The sequence below is a fragment of the Panulirus ornatus genome, chromosome 37 (genome assembly GCF_036320965.1).
Source record: "Panulirus ornatus isolate Po-2019 chromosome 37, ASM3632096v1, whole genome shotgun sequence".
NCBI classification, from domain to species: Eukaryota; Metazoa; Arthropoda; class Malacostraca; order Decapoda; family Palinuridae; genus Panulirus; species Panulirus ornatus.
In genome coordinates, this window is record NC_092260.1 from 931,623 (window position 1) to 948,153 (window position 16,531).

A 16,531-nucleotide genomic window follows, 5' to 3' on the forward strand; every position below is an offset into this window, starting at 1 on the left:
TGAGTACCCCAGGTAACACGCTGCTCGCATGTCACTTGTGAGTACCTCAGGCAACACACTTTCCTCTGTTCACCAGTGAGTGCCCCAGGTATCACACTGCCTGCAGGTTACTAGTGAGTATCTTAGGTAACCTGCTGCTGGCAAGTCATTGGTGAGCACCTCAAGTAACACGCTGCTCACTGGTCACTGGTGGGTATCCCTGGTAAGAATCTACTTGCTGGTCACTGGTGAGTACCTCAGTTAACACGCTGCCTGCTGGTCATTGGTGAGTATACCAGGTAATACGCTGCCGATGGTCACTGGTTAGTACCCCAAGGTAACACGTCCCTCGCTGGTCAGTGGTGAGTACCCAATGTAACACGTTGCTCGCTGATCACTGGTCACTTTTGAGTGCCCTAGGTATCACGATGCCTGCTAGTCACTAGTGAGTGCCACAGATAACATGCTGCCCGCTGGTTACTGGTGAGTACCTAAGGTAACACGCTGCCCGCTGTTCACTGGTGAGTACACCAAGTAACACTCTGCTCGCTGGTCACTGGTGAGTACACCAGGTAACACGCTGCTCGCTGGTCACAGGTAAGTACACCAGGTAACACTCTGCTCGCTGGTCACTGGTGAGTACACCAGGTAACACGCTGCTCGCTGGTCACAGGTAAGTACACCAGGTAACACGCTGCTCGCTGGTCACTGGTGAGTACACCAGGTAACACGTTGCTCGCTGGTCACTGGTAAGTACACCAAGTAACACGCTGCTCGCTGGTCACTGGTGAGTACACCAGGTAACACGCTGCCTGCTGGTCACTGGTAAGTACACCAGGTAACACGCTGCTCGCTGGTCACTGGCGAGTACACCAGGTAACACGCTGCCTGCTGGTCACTGGTGAGTACACCAGGTAACACGCTGCTCGCTGGTCACTGGCGAGTACACCAGGTAACACGCTGCCTGCTGGTCACTGGTGAGTACACCAGGTAACACGCTGCTCGCTGGTCACTGGTGTGTAACCAAGTAACACGCTGCCCGCTGGTCACTGGTGAGTACACCAGGCAACACTTTGCCCACTTATAACTGGTGAGTACCCCAGGTATCACGCTCCCAGTGATCAATTTTGAGTGCCCAAATAACACTGGTTACTGAAGAGTACCTCAGACAAAATGACGACGAAGATCCCTGGTGAGTACACCAGGTAACACGCTGACCGCTGGTCACTGGCGAGTACACCAGGTAACACGCTGCTCGCTGGTCACCGGCGAGTACACCAGGTAACACGCTGCTCGCTGGTCACTGGTGTGTAACCAAGTAACACGCTGCCCGCTGGTCACTGGTGTGTAACCAAGTAACACGCTGCCCGCTGGTCACTGGTGAGTGCACCAGGTAACACGCTGCTCAATGGTCACTGAAGAGTACCTCAGACAAAACGACGACGAAAGTCCCTGGGGAGTACACCAGGTAACAAGCTGCTCGCTGGCCTTTGCTGACTACCCCAAGTAACATGCTGCACGCTGGTCACTGGTGCGTACTTCAGGTAAAACGCTGCTCATAAGTCACTGGTGAGTACCACATTTAGCATGCTGCCCGCTGATCACTAGTGAGTACCCTAGGTAACACGCTGCCTGTTGGTCGGTGGTGAGTATCCCAGGTAAGAAGCTGCTAGCTAGTCACTGTTGATTACCTCAGGTATCACGCTGCCCCTTTGGTCACTAGTGAGTGCTTCATGTATCACGTTGCCCGTTGGTCACTGATGAGTACTCCAGGTAACACGCTGCCCGCTGTTCACTGGTGTGTAACCCAGGTAACACATTGCCCACTGGTTATTGGTAACCCAAGGTAACACGCTGCCCGCTGGGCACTGGTTAGTGCCCAAGGTAATTAGCTGCCCCCAGTTCACTTCTGAGTGCCCAAGGTAGCCTCATGTAACACGTTGATTGCGGGTTAATGGTGAGTACCTCAGTTAACACCCTGCCCACTGGTTATTAGTTAGTGCCCCAGGTAACACGCTGCCCTCTGGTCACTTGTGAGTACCACATTTAGCATGCTGCCCGCTGGTTACTAATAAGTACCCTAGGTAACACGCCGCCCGTTGGTCGGAGGTGAGTTTTCCCAGGCAATAAGCTGCTAGATGGTCACTGTTGAGTACCTCAGGTATCACCCTGCCCGCTGGTCACTAGTGAGTACCCCACGTATCACGCTGCCCGCTGGTCACTAGTGAGTACCCCATGTATAACGCTGCCCGTAGGTCACTAGTAAGTACCCCAAGTAACAGGGTGCCCGTTGTTCACTGCTGAGTACCCCAGGTTACACGTTGCCCACTAATTACTGGTAAGTATCCCAGGTATCACGTTACCCACTAAACAATTTTGACTGCCCAAGGGAACATGCTTCCCGCTAGTCAGTGATGAGTACCTCACCCAACACACTGCTTGCGGGTTACTGGTGAGTACCTCAGGGAACACACTGCCCACTGGTTATTGGTGAGTACACCAGGTAGCACATTGGTGAGTGCATCAGTTAACACGCTGCCCGCAGGTCACTTGTGAGTACCACATTTAGCATGCTGCCGGCTGGTCACTGGTAAGTATCCCAGGTAACACGGTGCCCGCTGGTCAGTGGTGAGTACCCTGGGTAACACGCAGCTCGCTGATCACCGGTGAGTACCCTCGGTATCACGCTGCCCGCTGGTCGCCAGTGAGTACCCTAGATATCACGCAACTCTTCCGCTGGTCACTGCTGAGTATCCCAGGTAGCGTGGTGTTCGCTTGTCACTGGTGATTACCGTAGGTAACATGCTGCCTATTGGTCACTAGTGAGTGCCCGAGGTATTACGCTGCCAGACTGGTCCCTGGTGAGTACCATAGCTAACATGCTACCCGCTGGTCGTTGGAGAGTACCCCAGGTAACACGCTACCTGTTGCTCACTGGTGAGTACCCTTGGTAACACGCTGCACGCTGGTCACTGTTGAGTACTCCACGTAAAACGCTTCCTACTGGTCACTGGTTCCATCTAGTTACAAAAGGCAACGAATAACTACCTTGTTACAGGACATGAAAAGATGGCGATAATGCTTAATATGACTGGACACATAATGGACTAGAGTCTGTTGTTCATATTCTTCCCTTATTGTTGTATCATTTAGAGAGAACGAGGATGAAGAGGTATAGCATAACATAAGAAAAGAATGTTACATTAGTCTCTGTTGGTGACAGAGACGTACCCTAACCTGGACCGCTACTGCCATAGGATGAAGGACCGTGTTTTTCCTGATTGGGACCAACTGCTCGACCCGCCTCAGTGACACCTGCCAGCCTGGCGGGTAAGTAGTCATTTATAATTATAGTGCAGAATGTAGTTATCAATGAAACGGAAAATGTTTTTCAAAATCTTTTTGATACATATGAAAAAGGTGTGACATATATTGTAACTTAAATGCCTCGTAACGGTGAAGTAAATAATATGATCAGAGTGAGTCAACAGAACCCAATGTTCAAGATAACTTAATCTGATAAGGGAGACTTTCCTAAGGAGACTCTTAGCCTCCCACCTCAACTCACTTCTGACTATTGCCGCCCTTCGTCCAGAACGCCAGCTCCACCCCTCCCGTCACTCACCACCACCACCTACCTCTCCTTCCCCCCTCGTTACTCGCCACTGCCACTTTTCCCTCCCTCAAGCCAGTCCCGCAACCCCCATCACTCACCATCACCGCCCGCCTCTCCTCCCCAAGCTAACCCCACTCTCTCACCTTTACCCACCACCATCATTTCTCCTCCAGGCCAGCCCCACGAATCCCGTTGCCCAACACCACCACCCACCACTCTTCCCTCCGGTGAGACCCACGCCCCCCGTTACCCGCCATCACAACCTACCTCTCCTCCTTCAAGCCAGCTCCACGCCTCCCATTACCCACCACCACCACCTACGTTTCCTCCCTTAGGTAGGCCCCAAACCCCCAGTTACCTACCACCAACACCTACCTCTCCCCCCAACCCCTAACCAGCTCCGAACCCACGTTTCCCACCTACCTTTCCTCCTCCAGGCAAGCCCTAGGCTCTCCTTTTCCCACCACCATCACATACCTCTCCTCCCTAAGGCCAGCCCCAAGCAAACCCGTTATCCACCACAACCAGCTAGGGTAGGTCGGTGTGGGGGAAATCTGTGTACGGGATCTGAGAAACAAGGTAAAGGATGGATGGGACCTTGGCGGTAGGGATCTTCGGCTAGTAGCGGTAACCTCACAGGCAGAGGAATTAGCAAAGTCAAGCAGGGTCAGTTAGGGACAACTCTGGCAGTATAAGTAGCGGGTTAGCGCAAAGACTCATGTCAACTTTCAGGTAACTTTTAGGAACATTTCTGGTAGGGCTCAATGCAGGGAGGGTCAGAGTAAGGCTTCGAACCCAGAACAGACATAAATAATGACAATGTAAACACGCACACCGACATTAAAGAGAAAAAAAGCCAAATTCAGTCCAGAAATCAAATCAGAATGAAATAAGTTTAATATACACAAATGTCTGGAGCATCATTATGAAACGAGAAGAACTTACATCCTATGCAGTTACTGAAAAACCGAATATTATTGCGATCTCAGAAACGTAGGTAAACTCTGAAAATAAACACTTAATCGCCAGTTAGCAATAACCCGAATACAAACTATTTACGAAAGATCGCTTGTACAGGGTAGGTGGTAGTTTTGATCTACGCTGATAATCTAAGTGCTATTAAGATAAGCAAAGTAGATACATACACTTACAACTATCTTTATATTGACATTACCGACAAGTTCAAAAGTAAACGACGCCTCGGCGTTATTCACAGATCTCCTAAGGAAAAAGAGGACGATAAGATGTTATACAATGAAATAGAAAATAAAATGTAAAGAGGTTATAATCGTAAGAGACTTCAACAGTCTAAACATAAACTGGGCACGTTAACAGGTGACCGAAAGGGAACAAGACTGACGGAACTGATTGAAGACTTTCTCTTGAACAGTTAATAAAAAAAAACTAACAAGAGGTAAAAACATTCTTGATCTTGCCCTCACCAGTGACATAAACGTGATCAACTCTTGCAAAGTAGTCGAGTGTTTGTCAAACAGTTTGCTAAGATTAGAGATAAATTTAGATTATGAAATAAATGGCAACAAACTCTTGATCCCAGATTACAAGCGAGCAAAATTTGAAAACATTAGACAAGAAATTCACAGTACCAATTGGATAAAACGTGACGTTCACACAGCAGAAAAAATGTTGAAATTTTCTGAAAACACACCGCTCAAGATTAAAAATAAAGATATTCCACGAGTTACGAGGAAAACTTGCAATATTTCAATACCATCATGGATGAATAGGAGAATAGGACTAGTTCGCCAAAAGAAGAAAACATAAGAAATCTAAATCAATGGGAACTGATGAAAATCATCAGGTATTAATCAAAATCCAGAGAGAGCGTAAGATCATAAGACAGAGTAAACGCGAGGAAGAAAAAAGTACCCTTGAAAGTTAAGAATAATCCTAAGGAATTCTTCAAATATACAAGACAAAGAAAGACAGTAAAAGAAGAAATTGGACCATTACGAGACGAACATGACACACGAATTACTGACAACAAGGAAATGAGTACCATACTGAATCATTCTTTTAACTCCGTATTCACAATTGAAGAAACATCTCGGACACTGCAGCCAATGAAAATGTTTTAAGGATCTGATGAAGAAGGGTTGAAGGTTAGAAAAATGAAGAACTCTGAAGTACTTAGATACCTGGACCAATTAAATCCTAACAAACCCAACAGCCAAATTAACTTAGCTCCAAGATCTTTAAAGGTCAGGAGACAGCTGATATACATCATAACAAAAATATTCAACAAATCTCTGTCGGATGGTCAGGTACCAACTGACTGGAAACTAGCAAATATTACTCTTATATATAAAAAAGGAGGCAAAAAGTATGCTTTGAACTACCTCCCAATTAGCTTTACGTCAGTTTAAGTAAAATGATGGAAAAAAATTATACGAGATAAAATTGTCACGATTCTAGAACACAAAATCATATCGGACAACCAACACTGTTTCCACAATAAAAGATCCTGCCTGACGAATTTGCTGGAAGTTTTTGTTATTTTTCAGAATTGGGACGAAAATTACCGTCTGATGTAGTATATTTAGATTTCCAAAAGACTTTCGATGATATACCTCACAAGAAACTTTTACATAAACTCAAAGCACACGGAATCGGTGAAGAACTCTGTACATGGATCAGACACTGGCTCACTGGAAGAAAGCAGTGTGCTGTATTAAACGGCGAAGCCTCAGATTGGTTAGACGTAACGAGTGATGTGCCACAGGGGTCGGTCTTACGCCCAGCTCTTTTCATGATATCCATTAATGACCTAGAACTCGGTTTTATATCCTCCAAATTTGCTGACGATACTAAACTAGGAGGTACAGCTGTAAACAGGCGGGACTGCGAAATGATTCAAAGAGATCTTATCTTACCAGCAGAGTGGTCAGACAGACGGCAAAGGATCTTACAAGTGAAAAATTATGCACTTTGGAGACTAGAATATACGATACGACTACAAACTATTCGGAAACCCTGTAACTAAAGTAAATGAAGAAAAGGACTTTGGAGTTGTCCTTAGCAACAGTTTAGAATACACTAAACGGTATCAAGCAGCAAGTAAAAAAGGTAACCAAATGTTAGGTTTCATAGTCAGGAACAGATTACAAGACACCAGAAACAATTCTCACACTTTATAGTTCTCTGGTAAGGCCACACCTTGAATGTGCAGTCCAGTTTTGGTCCCCAAACAATAAAAGAGACGAGGATAAATCAAAGCAAGTGCAAAGACGCGCAACAAAATTGATCCCATCCCTTCGAAATCTGGCATACGAAGAGAGGCTAAAACGATTGGATCTCTTCTCCCTTGAAAACGTACACTTCGCAGCGGCTTAATCCAAGTGTTCAAAATTCTGAACAAGTTTGATAAAGTAAACCACGAGCATCTTTTCAAAATACAAGAAAATGCAGTTACTAGGACAAGTAGAATAAAATTCAAAGCTAAAAGATGTACGGAGGTGGGAAAAAGCTTCTTTTCCTATAGGTGTGTTAAGCACTGGAATAAGTCACCGTCAGGCATAGTAAATGCCAAGACTATAAATATCTTCAAAAGTCGTTTAGACAAATATCTTATATTTTAGGTATACTCAGAAAAAACGCCAGAAATGAACGTATAAACGACATCGGTAACGGAGACACTGCAAGGCTAATGTGTGGCAGCGGGGAGCTGGTGATAAACTTAAGATATTACTGAGCGGAATTACTGTTTTTTGTCAGGTTACATCACATCTTTTTTTTTCAGACAGCCCCATTAGTGGGCCAGTCAGGCCTCCTGTTGTCTGTCTTTCTCATGTAAACTCACGTAAATTACCTCTCCTCCCCCAGACCAGCCCCAAGCCCCTCGATTCCCAGCACCACCAACCCAAGCCAGTCCAAGGTCCTCCGTTACCCTCCACCACCGCCTACCTCTCCTTCCTCAGGCCAACCCCACGTTTCCTATTTCCCATCACCTCCACCTACCTATCCTCCCTCAGGTTAGCCACACACACCCCGTTACCCACCACCCCCACCTACCTCATCTCCCTCAGACAAGCGCCCCGCCCCACCCTGTTACTCACCATCACCGCCAACCCTTCTTCCCACGCCCTAGCTTACCCACGACCACCATCTACCTCTACTCCCTCAGACCAACCCCATACCTTCCGTTACCCATCAGTGCTGCCTACCTCTCCTCCTCCTGAGGAGCCCCAAACTCCAAGTCCTCCGTTACCCACCACCACCACCCACTTCACCTCCCCTAGACCAGAATCCCCCCCCCCTACCCTTTCCTACCGCCACCACCTATCTCTTTTTCCTCAGGCCAGCCTCACACCCTCCGATACCCACAACCACCACCTATCTCTCCTCCCACAAGTTAGCCCCACAACACCCGTTACCCACCACCCACACCTACAACTCCTCCCTCAGGCCATACCCACGCCCCCCATTGCCCACCACAACCACCTGCCTCTAATCCCTCAGGCCTGCCTCAAGTCCCCAGTCACCCAACACCACCACCTACCTCTCCTCCCTCAGACCAGACCCACGCCCTCCTTCACCCACCAATACCACCTACCACTCCTCCTCCAGAACAACCCTAAACCACAAGTCCTCCGTTACCCACCACCACCACCTACCTCCCCTCCCTCAGACCAGACCCACGCCCCCCATTACCCACCACAACCTCCTACCTCTACTCCCCCAGGCTATCCACAATCCCCCCGTTACTCACAACCATCATTTACCTCCTCTCCCTCGGGAAACCCCACGCCCTCCGTTAGCAACCATCATCACCTACCTCTCCTCCTCTACACAACCCACCCTCCCTTCCCTACCGTTTCCCACCACCACCACCTACCTCTTCTCCCTCATAACAGCCCCACACCCTCCGATACTCATCACCACCACCTACTTCTCCTCCCTCAGGTTATGCCACTCACCCCCTGTCACCCACCATCCCCACCTACCTCTAATCCCTCAGACCTGCCCCAAGCCCCAAGTCACCCAACACCACCACCTACCTCTACACATTCAGGCCAGCCTCATACCCTCCGTTACCCACCAATACCACCTACCTCTCCTCTAGAGCAACCCCAAATCACAAGTCCTCCGCTACCCACCACTACCACCAACCTCTCCTCCCTCAGGCCAGAGCCACGCCCCCCGTTACCCACCACAACCACATATCTCTCCCCCCTCAAGCTAGACCCAATCCTCCTGTTTCCCAGAAGCACCACATACCTCTCTTCCCTCAGGCCAGCCCCACGCCCTCCGTTACCCACAACCACACCTACCTTCCACACCCTCCGTTACCCACCACCACCACCTACCTCTCCTCCCCCAGTCCACCCCAAAGCCCCCCGATAGCCACCACTACCACATACCTCTCTTCCCTCAGGCCAGCCCCACGCCCTCCGTTACCCACCACCACCAACTACGTCTCCTCCCTTAGGCAGGCCAGAAGCTCGCAGATACCTACCACCAACACCTACCTTTCCTCCTGCACACCAGCTCCAAACCTCCATCGCCTAAAACAACCACATGCCTCTCCTTCCTCAGGCCAGCCCCACTCCCTCCGTTACTCTCTACCCCCACTAACCTCTCCACCCCCAGACCAGCCCCGTGTCCTCCGTTACCCACCACCACCACCTACCACTCCTTTCCCAATCCAGCCGCACGCCCTCCGTTACGCAACACCACCACCTACCTCTCTTCTCCTAAGCCATCCCCACTCCCCCCGTTGCCCATGACCACAACCTACCCCTCCTTCAGGCTAGTCCCAGGCCCTGCCTTACCCACAACCACCACCTACCTCTCCTACTTCAGACCAGCCCCTCGCCCTCTTTACCCAGCACCACCATCTACCTCTCCTCGCCAAAAACAGCCTAAGCTCTCCGTTACCCACCACCAAACTCTACCTCTCATCCCTAAGGAGAGCCCCAAGCACCACGGTAACAAACCATTGATTCTCCACCCCTAGACCAGCCCCAACCTCCCCATTACCTACCACCACCAACTACCACTCCTTCCTCAGGCCAGCCCAACGCCCTACGTTATCCACCACCACCACTTACCTCTCCCCCCTCAGTCCAGCCCTACGCCCCTCGTTACTCACCATCACCACCAACCTCTCTATCCTCAGGCCAGTCGCATGCCCTCCGTTACCCACCACCACCACCAACTTCTATTTTCTAAGGCCTGCCCAAAGCCCCTAGCTAACCAACACCATCACTTACCTCTCCTTCCAAAACAAGCTTCACACCCTCTGTTACCCACCAATACCACATACCTCTCCTCCACCAGGCAGCCCCCAGGTCACCCGTCATCCAACACCACCACCTGCCTCTCATCCCTCAGGCCAGTCTAACGCCCTTTGTTACCCATCATCACTACCTACCTCTCCTATACTCTCTCAGCTCAGCCTTACACACTCCGTTACCCATCACCACCACCACCACCTACCTTTCCTTCCAAAGGCCATCCCCAAGCCCTTCATTACCCTCCACCACCAACAACCTCTCCACCCCCACACCAATTCTCCCGTTATCCACCACCACCACCACCAACTACCTCTCGTCCCGCAGCCCAACCCAACACCCACTGTTACCCACCGGCACCGACTACCTCTCGTCCCTCAGGCCAGTCCCACGCCCCTCGTCACCCATCACCTCCACTTTCCTCTCCTCCCTCAGGTAAGCCCACGCCCTTCATTACCCACCACCACCACCTATCTCTCTTCCCTTAAGCCAGCCATACTTTAGCCAGCCATACTTAAGCCAGCCATACTTAAGCCAGCCATACTCTTCCCTTAAGCCAGCCCGTTACTCATCACCATCACCTACCTCTCTTCCCTCAGGTCAACCACACGCCCTCCACTACCCACCAACACTACCAACCTCTACTCCCTCAGGCCAGACTCACGCCCTACGTTACCCACCACAACCAATCATCTTTCCTCCCTCAGGCCAACCCCACGGAATCCATTACCCACAACCACCATTCACGTCTCCATTAGGCAGGCCCCAAACCCCCAGATACCTATCACAACCACGTACTTCCTCTCCCCCAGACCAGCCCTAACCTCCCCGTTACCCACCACCACCACCACTAACTCTCCTCCTTCAGGCAAGCCCCACGCCCTCCTGTACCCACAGCCTATCCATACCTCTCCTCCCTCAGGCCAGCCCCATAGCCCATGTTACCCACCACCACTACATGCCTCTCCTCCCTCAGGCTAGCCCCAGGCCCCCAGTTACCTACCACCACCAACTAACTCTCCTCTCTCAGGCCACCCCCCCCCCCCTCGTTACCCATCACCACCACCTACCTATCTTCCGTCTGGCCAGTCCAACGCCCCACGTTACCCACCACCACCAGTTACCTCTCCTCCTTCAGGCCAGCTTCACGCCCTCCGTTACCCAACACCACCACCACCTGCCAGTCCTCCCCCACAACAGCCCCATGCCCTACGTCACTCACCACCACCATCTACATCTCGTCTCTTAGGGCATCCCAAAGACCCCTATCAACCACCACCTCCACCTACCTCTCCTCCCCCAATCCAGCCCTAAGCCCCCAGTCACCCACCACCACATCCCTATACTTTCTAAGGCCTGCCCAAAGCCCCTAGCTAACCAACACCACCACTTACCTCTCCTCCCTCAGGCAAGCCTCACACCCTCCATTGCCCACCAATACCACCTACCTCTCCTCCACCATAGCTGCCCAGGTCCTCCGTTACCCAAAAACATTACCTACATCTTCTCCCCCAGGCCTGCCCAACGCCCTCTGTTGCCCACCATCACCACCTACCTCTCCTTCCTTAATCCAGCCCCACGACCGCCGTTACTCAACACTAACCTCTACCTATACTCCCTCAGGTCAGCCCCACGCCCTCATTTACCCACCACCTACCTATCCTGCCAAAGGCCAGCCCCAAGCTCTCCATTACCCACCACTACCACCTCCCTCTCCTCCCCTAGACCAGCACCAATTCTCCCGTTATCCACCACCACCAAATACCTTTCGTCCCACAAGCCAGCCCAACGCCCACCATTACTCACCGGCATCGCCTACCTCTTGTTCCTCAGGCCAGTCCCACGGCCCCCGTTACCCATCATCTCCCCTTCCTCTTTTCCCTGAGGTAAGTCCCACGCCCCCCGTTACCCGTCACCTCCCCTTCCTCTTCTCCCTGAGGTAAGTCCCACACCCCAAGTTACCCACTAACTCATCCCTCAGGCCAGCTCAACGCCCTTCCTTACCCATCACCACTACATACGTCTCTTCCCTTAAGCCAGCCCCACGCCCTCATTTATCCACAACCACCACCTATATCTCCTTAAGGCCAGTTCCACGCCCTCTGTTACCCGCCACAACCACCTACCTCTCTTCCCTCAGGTGTTACGAACCTTATCCCTTCCTTTAAGGGTGTATAATCAGCCTATAGGCCCATTAAGAGAGAACCCTGAAATAGTGGCTTCTGTTAACAGAGAAACTTGGGCTAGACACAGATTCCCTTACCATCTGGCTAATATCTCCTGACAGCTGACGGCCGCTTGATATATATATACACTTCTCTTACTTCCAACAGTGGTCAAACACCAACCACAGTGGTAAAAGAGTTATAAGAATATATTAACTTCAACAAAAGTAAACAGGTCTTCTCTCTAAACACAGAAATACTATCTACTCTTAATATACTATCTACTCTTAATATACTCCCTCTACTTATTTTACTTAGCAAATCTTAGGCAGATATGATGACCAATTTATGACATAAGTCTTTGAAATCATTAAGATGTGTACGGGTGATATAATACATTTACCCAACACCATTGTACCACATTCTACCCAAAAGCAGTTCAGAGGGAGAAGCCGATCAGAACGAAAATATTCGAATACTTTATCTATTCTTGTATACAAGTACTTACTATTATTTCATTTTATCTCTTACATATTCATTGGTCTTCCGTAAATTATAATGATAGAAGTAATAGCTACTATTAATTCATTTACAATCTGATAAATAGAATTTCATATTGCAACATACGACAATAAGACTTTTCCAAAGAATAAAATGTACCTTAGAAAACTTTACATATAATGGATAACTGAAACAATTATTGGTAAAGAAGGGAGACAACTGTAACATTCCCCTCCTGAAAGAGCCATGAGTCAGCAACTAGTTGACTCATGACTAAATGGAATATGAGACAAAAGGCATCAGCTACATAATTATCTTTTCCTCTTATATGTTTAATAATCAAATCATAATCTTGTAACAAAAGACTCCACCTTGTCAAATGTTGGTTTAGATTTTTCATCTTATGTAAAAATACAAAGGGATTGTGATCTGTAAACACTTGGATCGGCCTACCTACTCCTCTCAAATATACATCAAAATTATTCGAACTGAAAATCATTGCCAATGGTTCTTTTTCAATAGTACAGTAGTTTTTCTGATATGAAACTTCTTTCAAAAAATAACAAATTGGAAAATCAATATCATAATTTGTAGTAGAAAGTATGGGTGTACATACAAGTATCTGTTCCAGTTTCTTAAAGCCCTCAGCACATTAATCACTCCATATAGATTTGACTTTCTTTGACAATAAGTTGGCCAATGGCAAAGCAATGATTGAAAAATTCTTACAAAAACCTACGATTTTATCCAGCCATACCCAGATATCTCAATTCTTTCTTATTTGTAGGTACTGGAAATTGTACAATACTTTCCATCTTAGCATTAATTGGTTTGACACATCCCTGACCAACAACATAACCTAAATATTCTACAGTTGCTCTTGCAAATTCACTCTTTACAAGGTTTACAGTTAGATTTCCTTTGTCCAACCTATTCAACACTTCCCTCATTAGATACAAATCTTCTTCCCAAGTTTTGAAAAATTTTTAACATCACACAATACTTGATTTACTAATCTTTGGAAAGTACTGCCACTATTTTTCATACCAAAGGGCAACACTTTATACTGATACAAACTATCCATAGTTACAAATGTAGAAATTTATATTGCTCTATCAGTCAAATCCAACATAGTTACAAATTTAGCATCTCGTGTCTAATCAATACAAACATACACTCTTGGAATAAGATACGAATGACCTTATATACCTTTCTGAAATCAGTGCAAAATCTATAGGAAATACCATCAGGTTTGTTGATTAACACACACTCCAAGGACTGTTACTTTTTTCAATCAGATCATTGTCAAGCATATACTGCGCTTCTTTTCTTATCATTTCTCTCATTTTAGGATTCACTCTATGTGGGTGCTGTTTAACAGATGTTGCATTTTCATTTTCGAAATCATGCTGTAATACATCAGTTCTCCAAGGAGCATCAGAAAACAAACACCTAAACTCACTCATTATTTGTATAATCTCATCTCTTCTCCCAGTTTCTAAATGATCAAGCCTCTTTTTCAAATTATCTAATACACCTGAATTTCTTAACAGTTTGTTTTCACATCTCAACTTTGTTTTTTCATTTTCATCCATTTTTTCTGCATCATCAGACATAACATGCACAATGCACATTTGTAACATCATCATCCTTTGCAGAATTTTTATCATGATAAGATTTTATCATGCTTACGTGACACAGTTGGCTTAGCTTGCGTCTTTCTGGAGTATTCACAATATAGTTTAACTTATCCGCTCTTTTCTCAATAACCCAGGGACCATAAAATCTTGCCCTCAAAGAATTTCCTGTCTGAGGCAATAATTCCAACACTCTATGGCCTGGTTTGAACTCTGCTACAAGATTTCTTGTCATTCAAGACTCTCATAGCTTCTTGACACTATTTCAGATTTTCTACAGCAATCTCTCTAGCCCTACACAATCTATTTTTAGAATCTGAAATATACTTCAGTCACCCAGGATAATCACTCTTCCCTATCTACTTCTCTTTCAACATACTCAGTAGACCTCTTATTTCATGTCGATACACTAACTCAAAGGGGCTAAAACCTGTAGACTCGTGTACTGCATCTCTCATAGCAAACAATGCTAAAGGGAGACCCTCATCCCAGTCTACTGACAATTCTGCACAATACATTCTCAAAGGATCTTATAAAGTCTGATGGAATCTCTCCACAACTCCTTGGCTCTGTGGGTGATAAGCACTTGACACATTATGTGTTATATATAACCCCCTTTGATATATTCTTCAACACTCCTGAAGTGGAATTACTTCCTTGGTCTAACTTCATAATCTCATGCATACCCATTTAGGAAAAATATTTCACAAAGTCTCTTACAATACTCTTAGAATGTATGCTACGTATTGGTACTGCTTCTGGAAATCTGGTAGATGAATACTGATTTCCTTTATGTGTTTTAGGTAGAGGACCTACACAATCAATTACAATTTTGCTAAAAGGTTAAAGAAATGCAGAAATTGGCTGCAATGCTGCTGGCTGGTTTACCTACTCTGATATAATTCACAGGTCTTACAATACTGGGATACATCTTTCTTCATATCTGGCCAATGAAAATGAATTAATAATCTGTCATTTGTCTTCCTAACTCCCAAATATCCATACAAACTAGAACTATGAGATAACGCAATAACATGTACCCTATAATTCTTTGGAACAACAATCTGCTTTCTGATCTCCCAGTGACCAGATGCTGGAACATGACCAGGCTTCCATCTTCTCATTAACACATCATTTTGTACATAAAATCCAACTGACACATCACACTTACCCCCATTTCTAGCAGCTTCACTCAAACATTCTTTCAACTTCTCATCACCATTCTGTCACTTTGTCAACTCTTCCTTGTCCACAACGAATTCTGGAAATATATGAATTTTTCATTCCACAGTCCTCCTCTCATTTCCAAATTCTACTGTATTATCTCTAGTTACATACTCTTCATTAAACAATTCACCCAAATCGTATTCAGTTTCTCATCTTTAATATTGACCTGGTCACAACACAAGCTGGACAAACAGTTTCACTAAACTCTTCATTACTATCAGTCTGATTCTCTACAGTCTTATCTGTCATGCGTTACATCTTTACAATAGTCTCTACATCAAATGGATGACTGCTCATAATAGGCTCTGGGACTAATTTGTCAGTCAAATCATTCCCCAATAGCATGTGTACGCCAGGCATAGGAAATTCCTCACATATCCAAACTTTTACTCCGCCACTCACCAGTCCATGTGATATAATGAATTGGGACAGTTGTCCTTGACTTTAACTCTCTTGCACTTATTTTTTCCCCTAGAATAAGACTCCTTTGTTCACTTTAATACATCTTACAGAATAAAACTCTGATTTGCTCCAGAATCTCTCAATATCAAAATTTTCTTTTCATGACTACTTTTAATCCCAACCTTTCCCTCAGTAATATATTGCTAATGATTCACAGGTTTTGGTTTATTCGCAGTATACTCATTACCTCTTACCTCACTAAAATCCTGTCTCTATTCCCAAGCAACAATTAATCCTATAGTCTTTGGGGATTTTTGACACTGATATTTACCATGACCAAATTCTCTACAACCCTAACATTTCATTGGTGGTCTCTCCTGTCCACTAACATAAAGGATTATGACTAAACTAAGGTCTTGAATACCTGTATTGTGATTGTTTTTGGAATCTATTTCCAACATTGTTTTGTGGCTCATAGTTAGATGGACCTTCCACTAAATAATGTTGACTAGACTGTTTGATATCTGAATAGTTTGGATATTAATAAGGTTTATCATAATTCTGCCTATTACTGTTTTATCACACCTTGTTTCCGTGATATTTCTCCCTTATAATATTTGTGAACTAATTCTAACTGGTCAGCCATCCTGGCTGCATCCATCACATTTTTCACTCTACTCTTACTTATTTCATAGTTCACTTCAGGGAGTACAATACTTTTGAACTGCTCCAACAGGACTAGTTGTCTCA

General features: G+C 46.4%; 1 protein-coding gene across 2 annotated transcripts in view; it reads left to right on the top strand.

Annotated features, from left to right (window-relative positions):
* Positions 1-16,531, top strand: part of LOC139760451 (failed axon connections homolog) — a 132,213-nt gene that overhangs the window by 101,343 nt on the left and 14,339 nt on the right. For both annotated transcript variants that reach the window (XM_071683688.1, XM_071683687.1), the window contains exon 5: positions 3,203-3,309. In XM_071683688.1, the coding sequence (XP_071539789.1) occupies positions 3,203-3,291 (89 nt within the window). In that variant the 3' untranslated portion in view covers positions 3,292-3,309. The remainder of the gene's footprint in view (positions 1-3,202; positions 3,310-16,531) is intronic.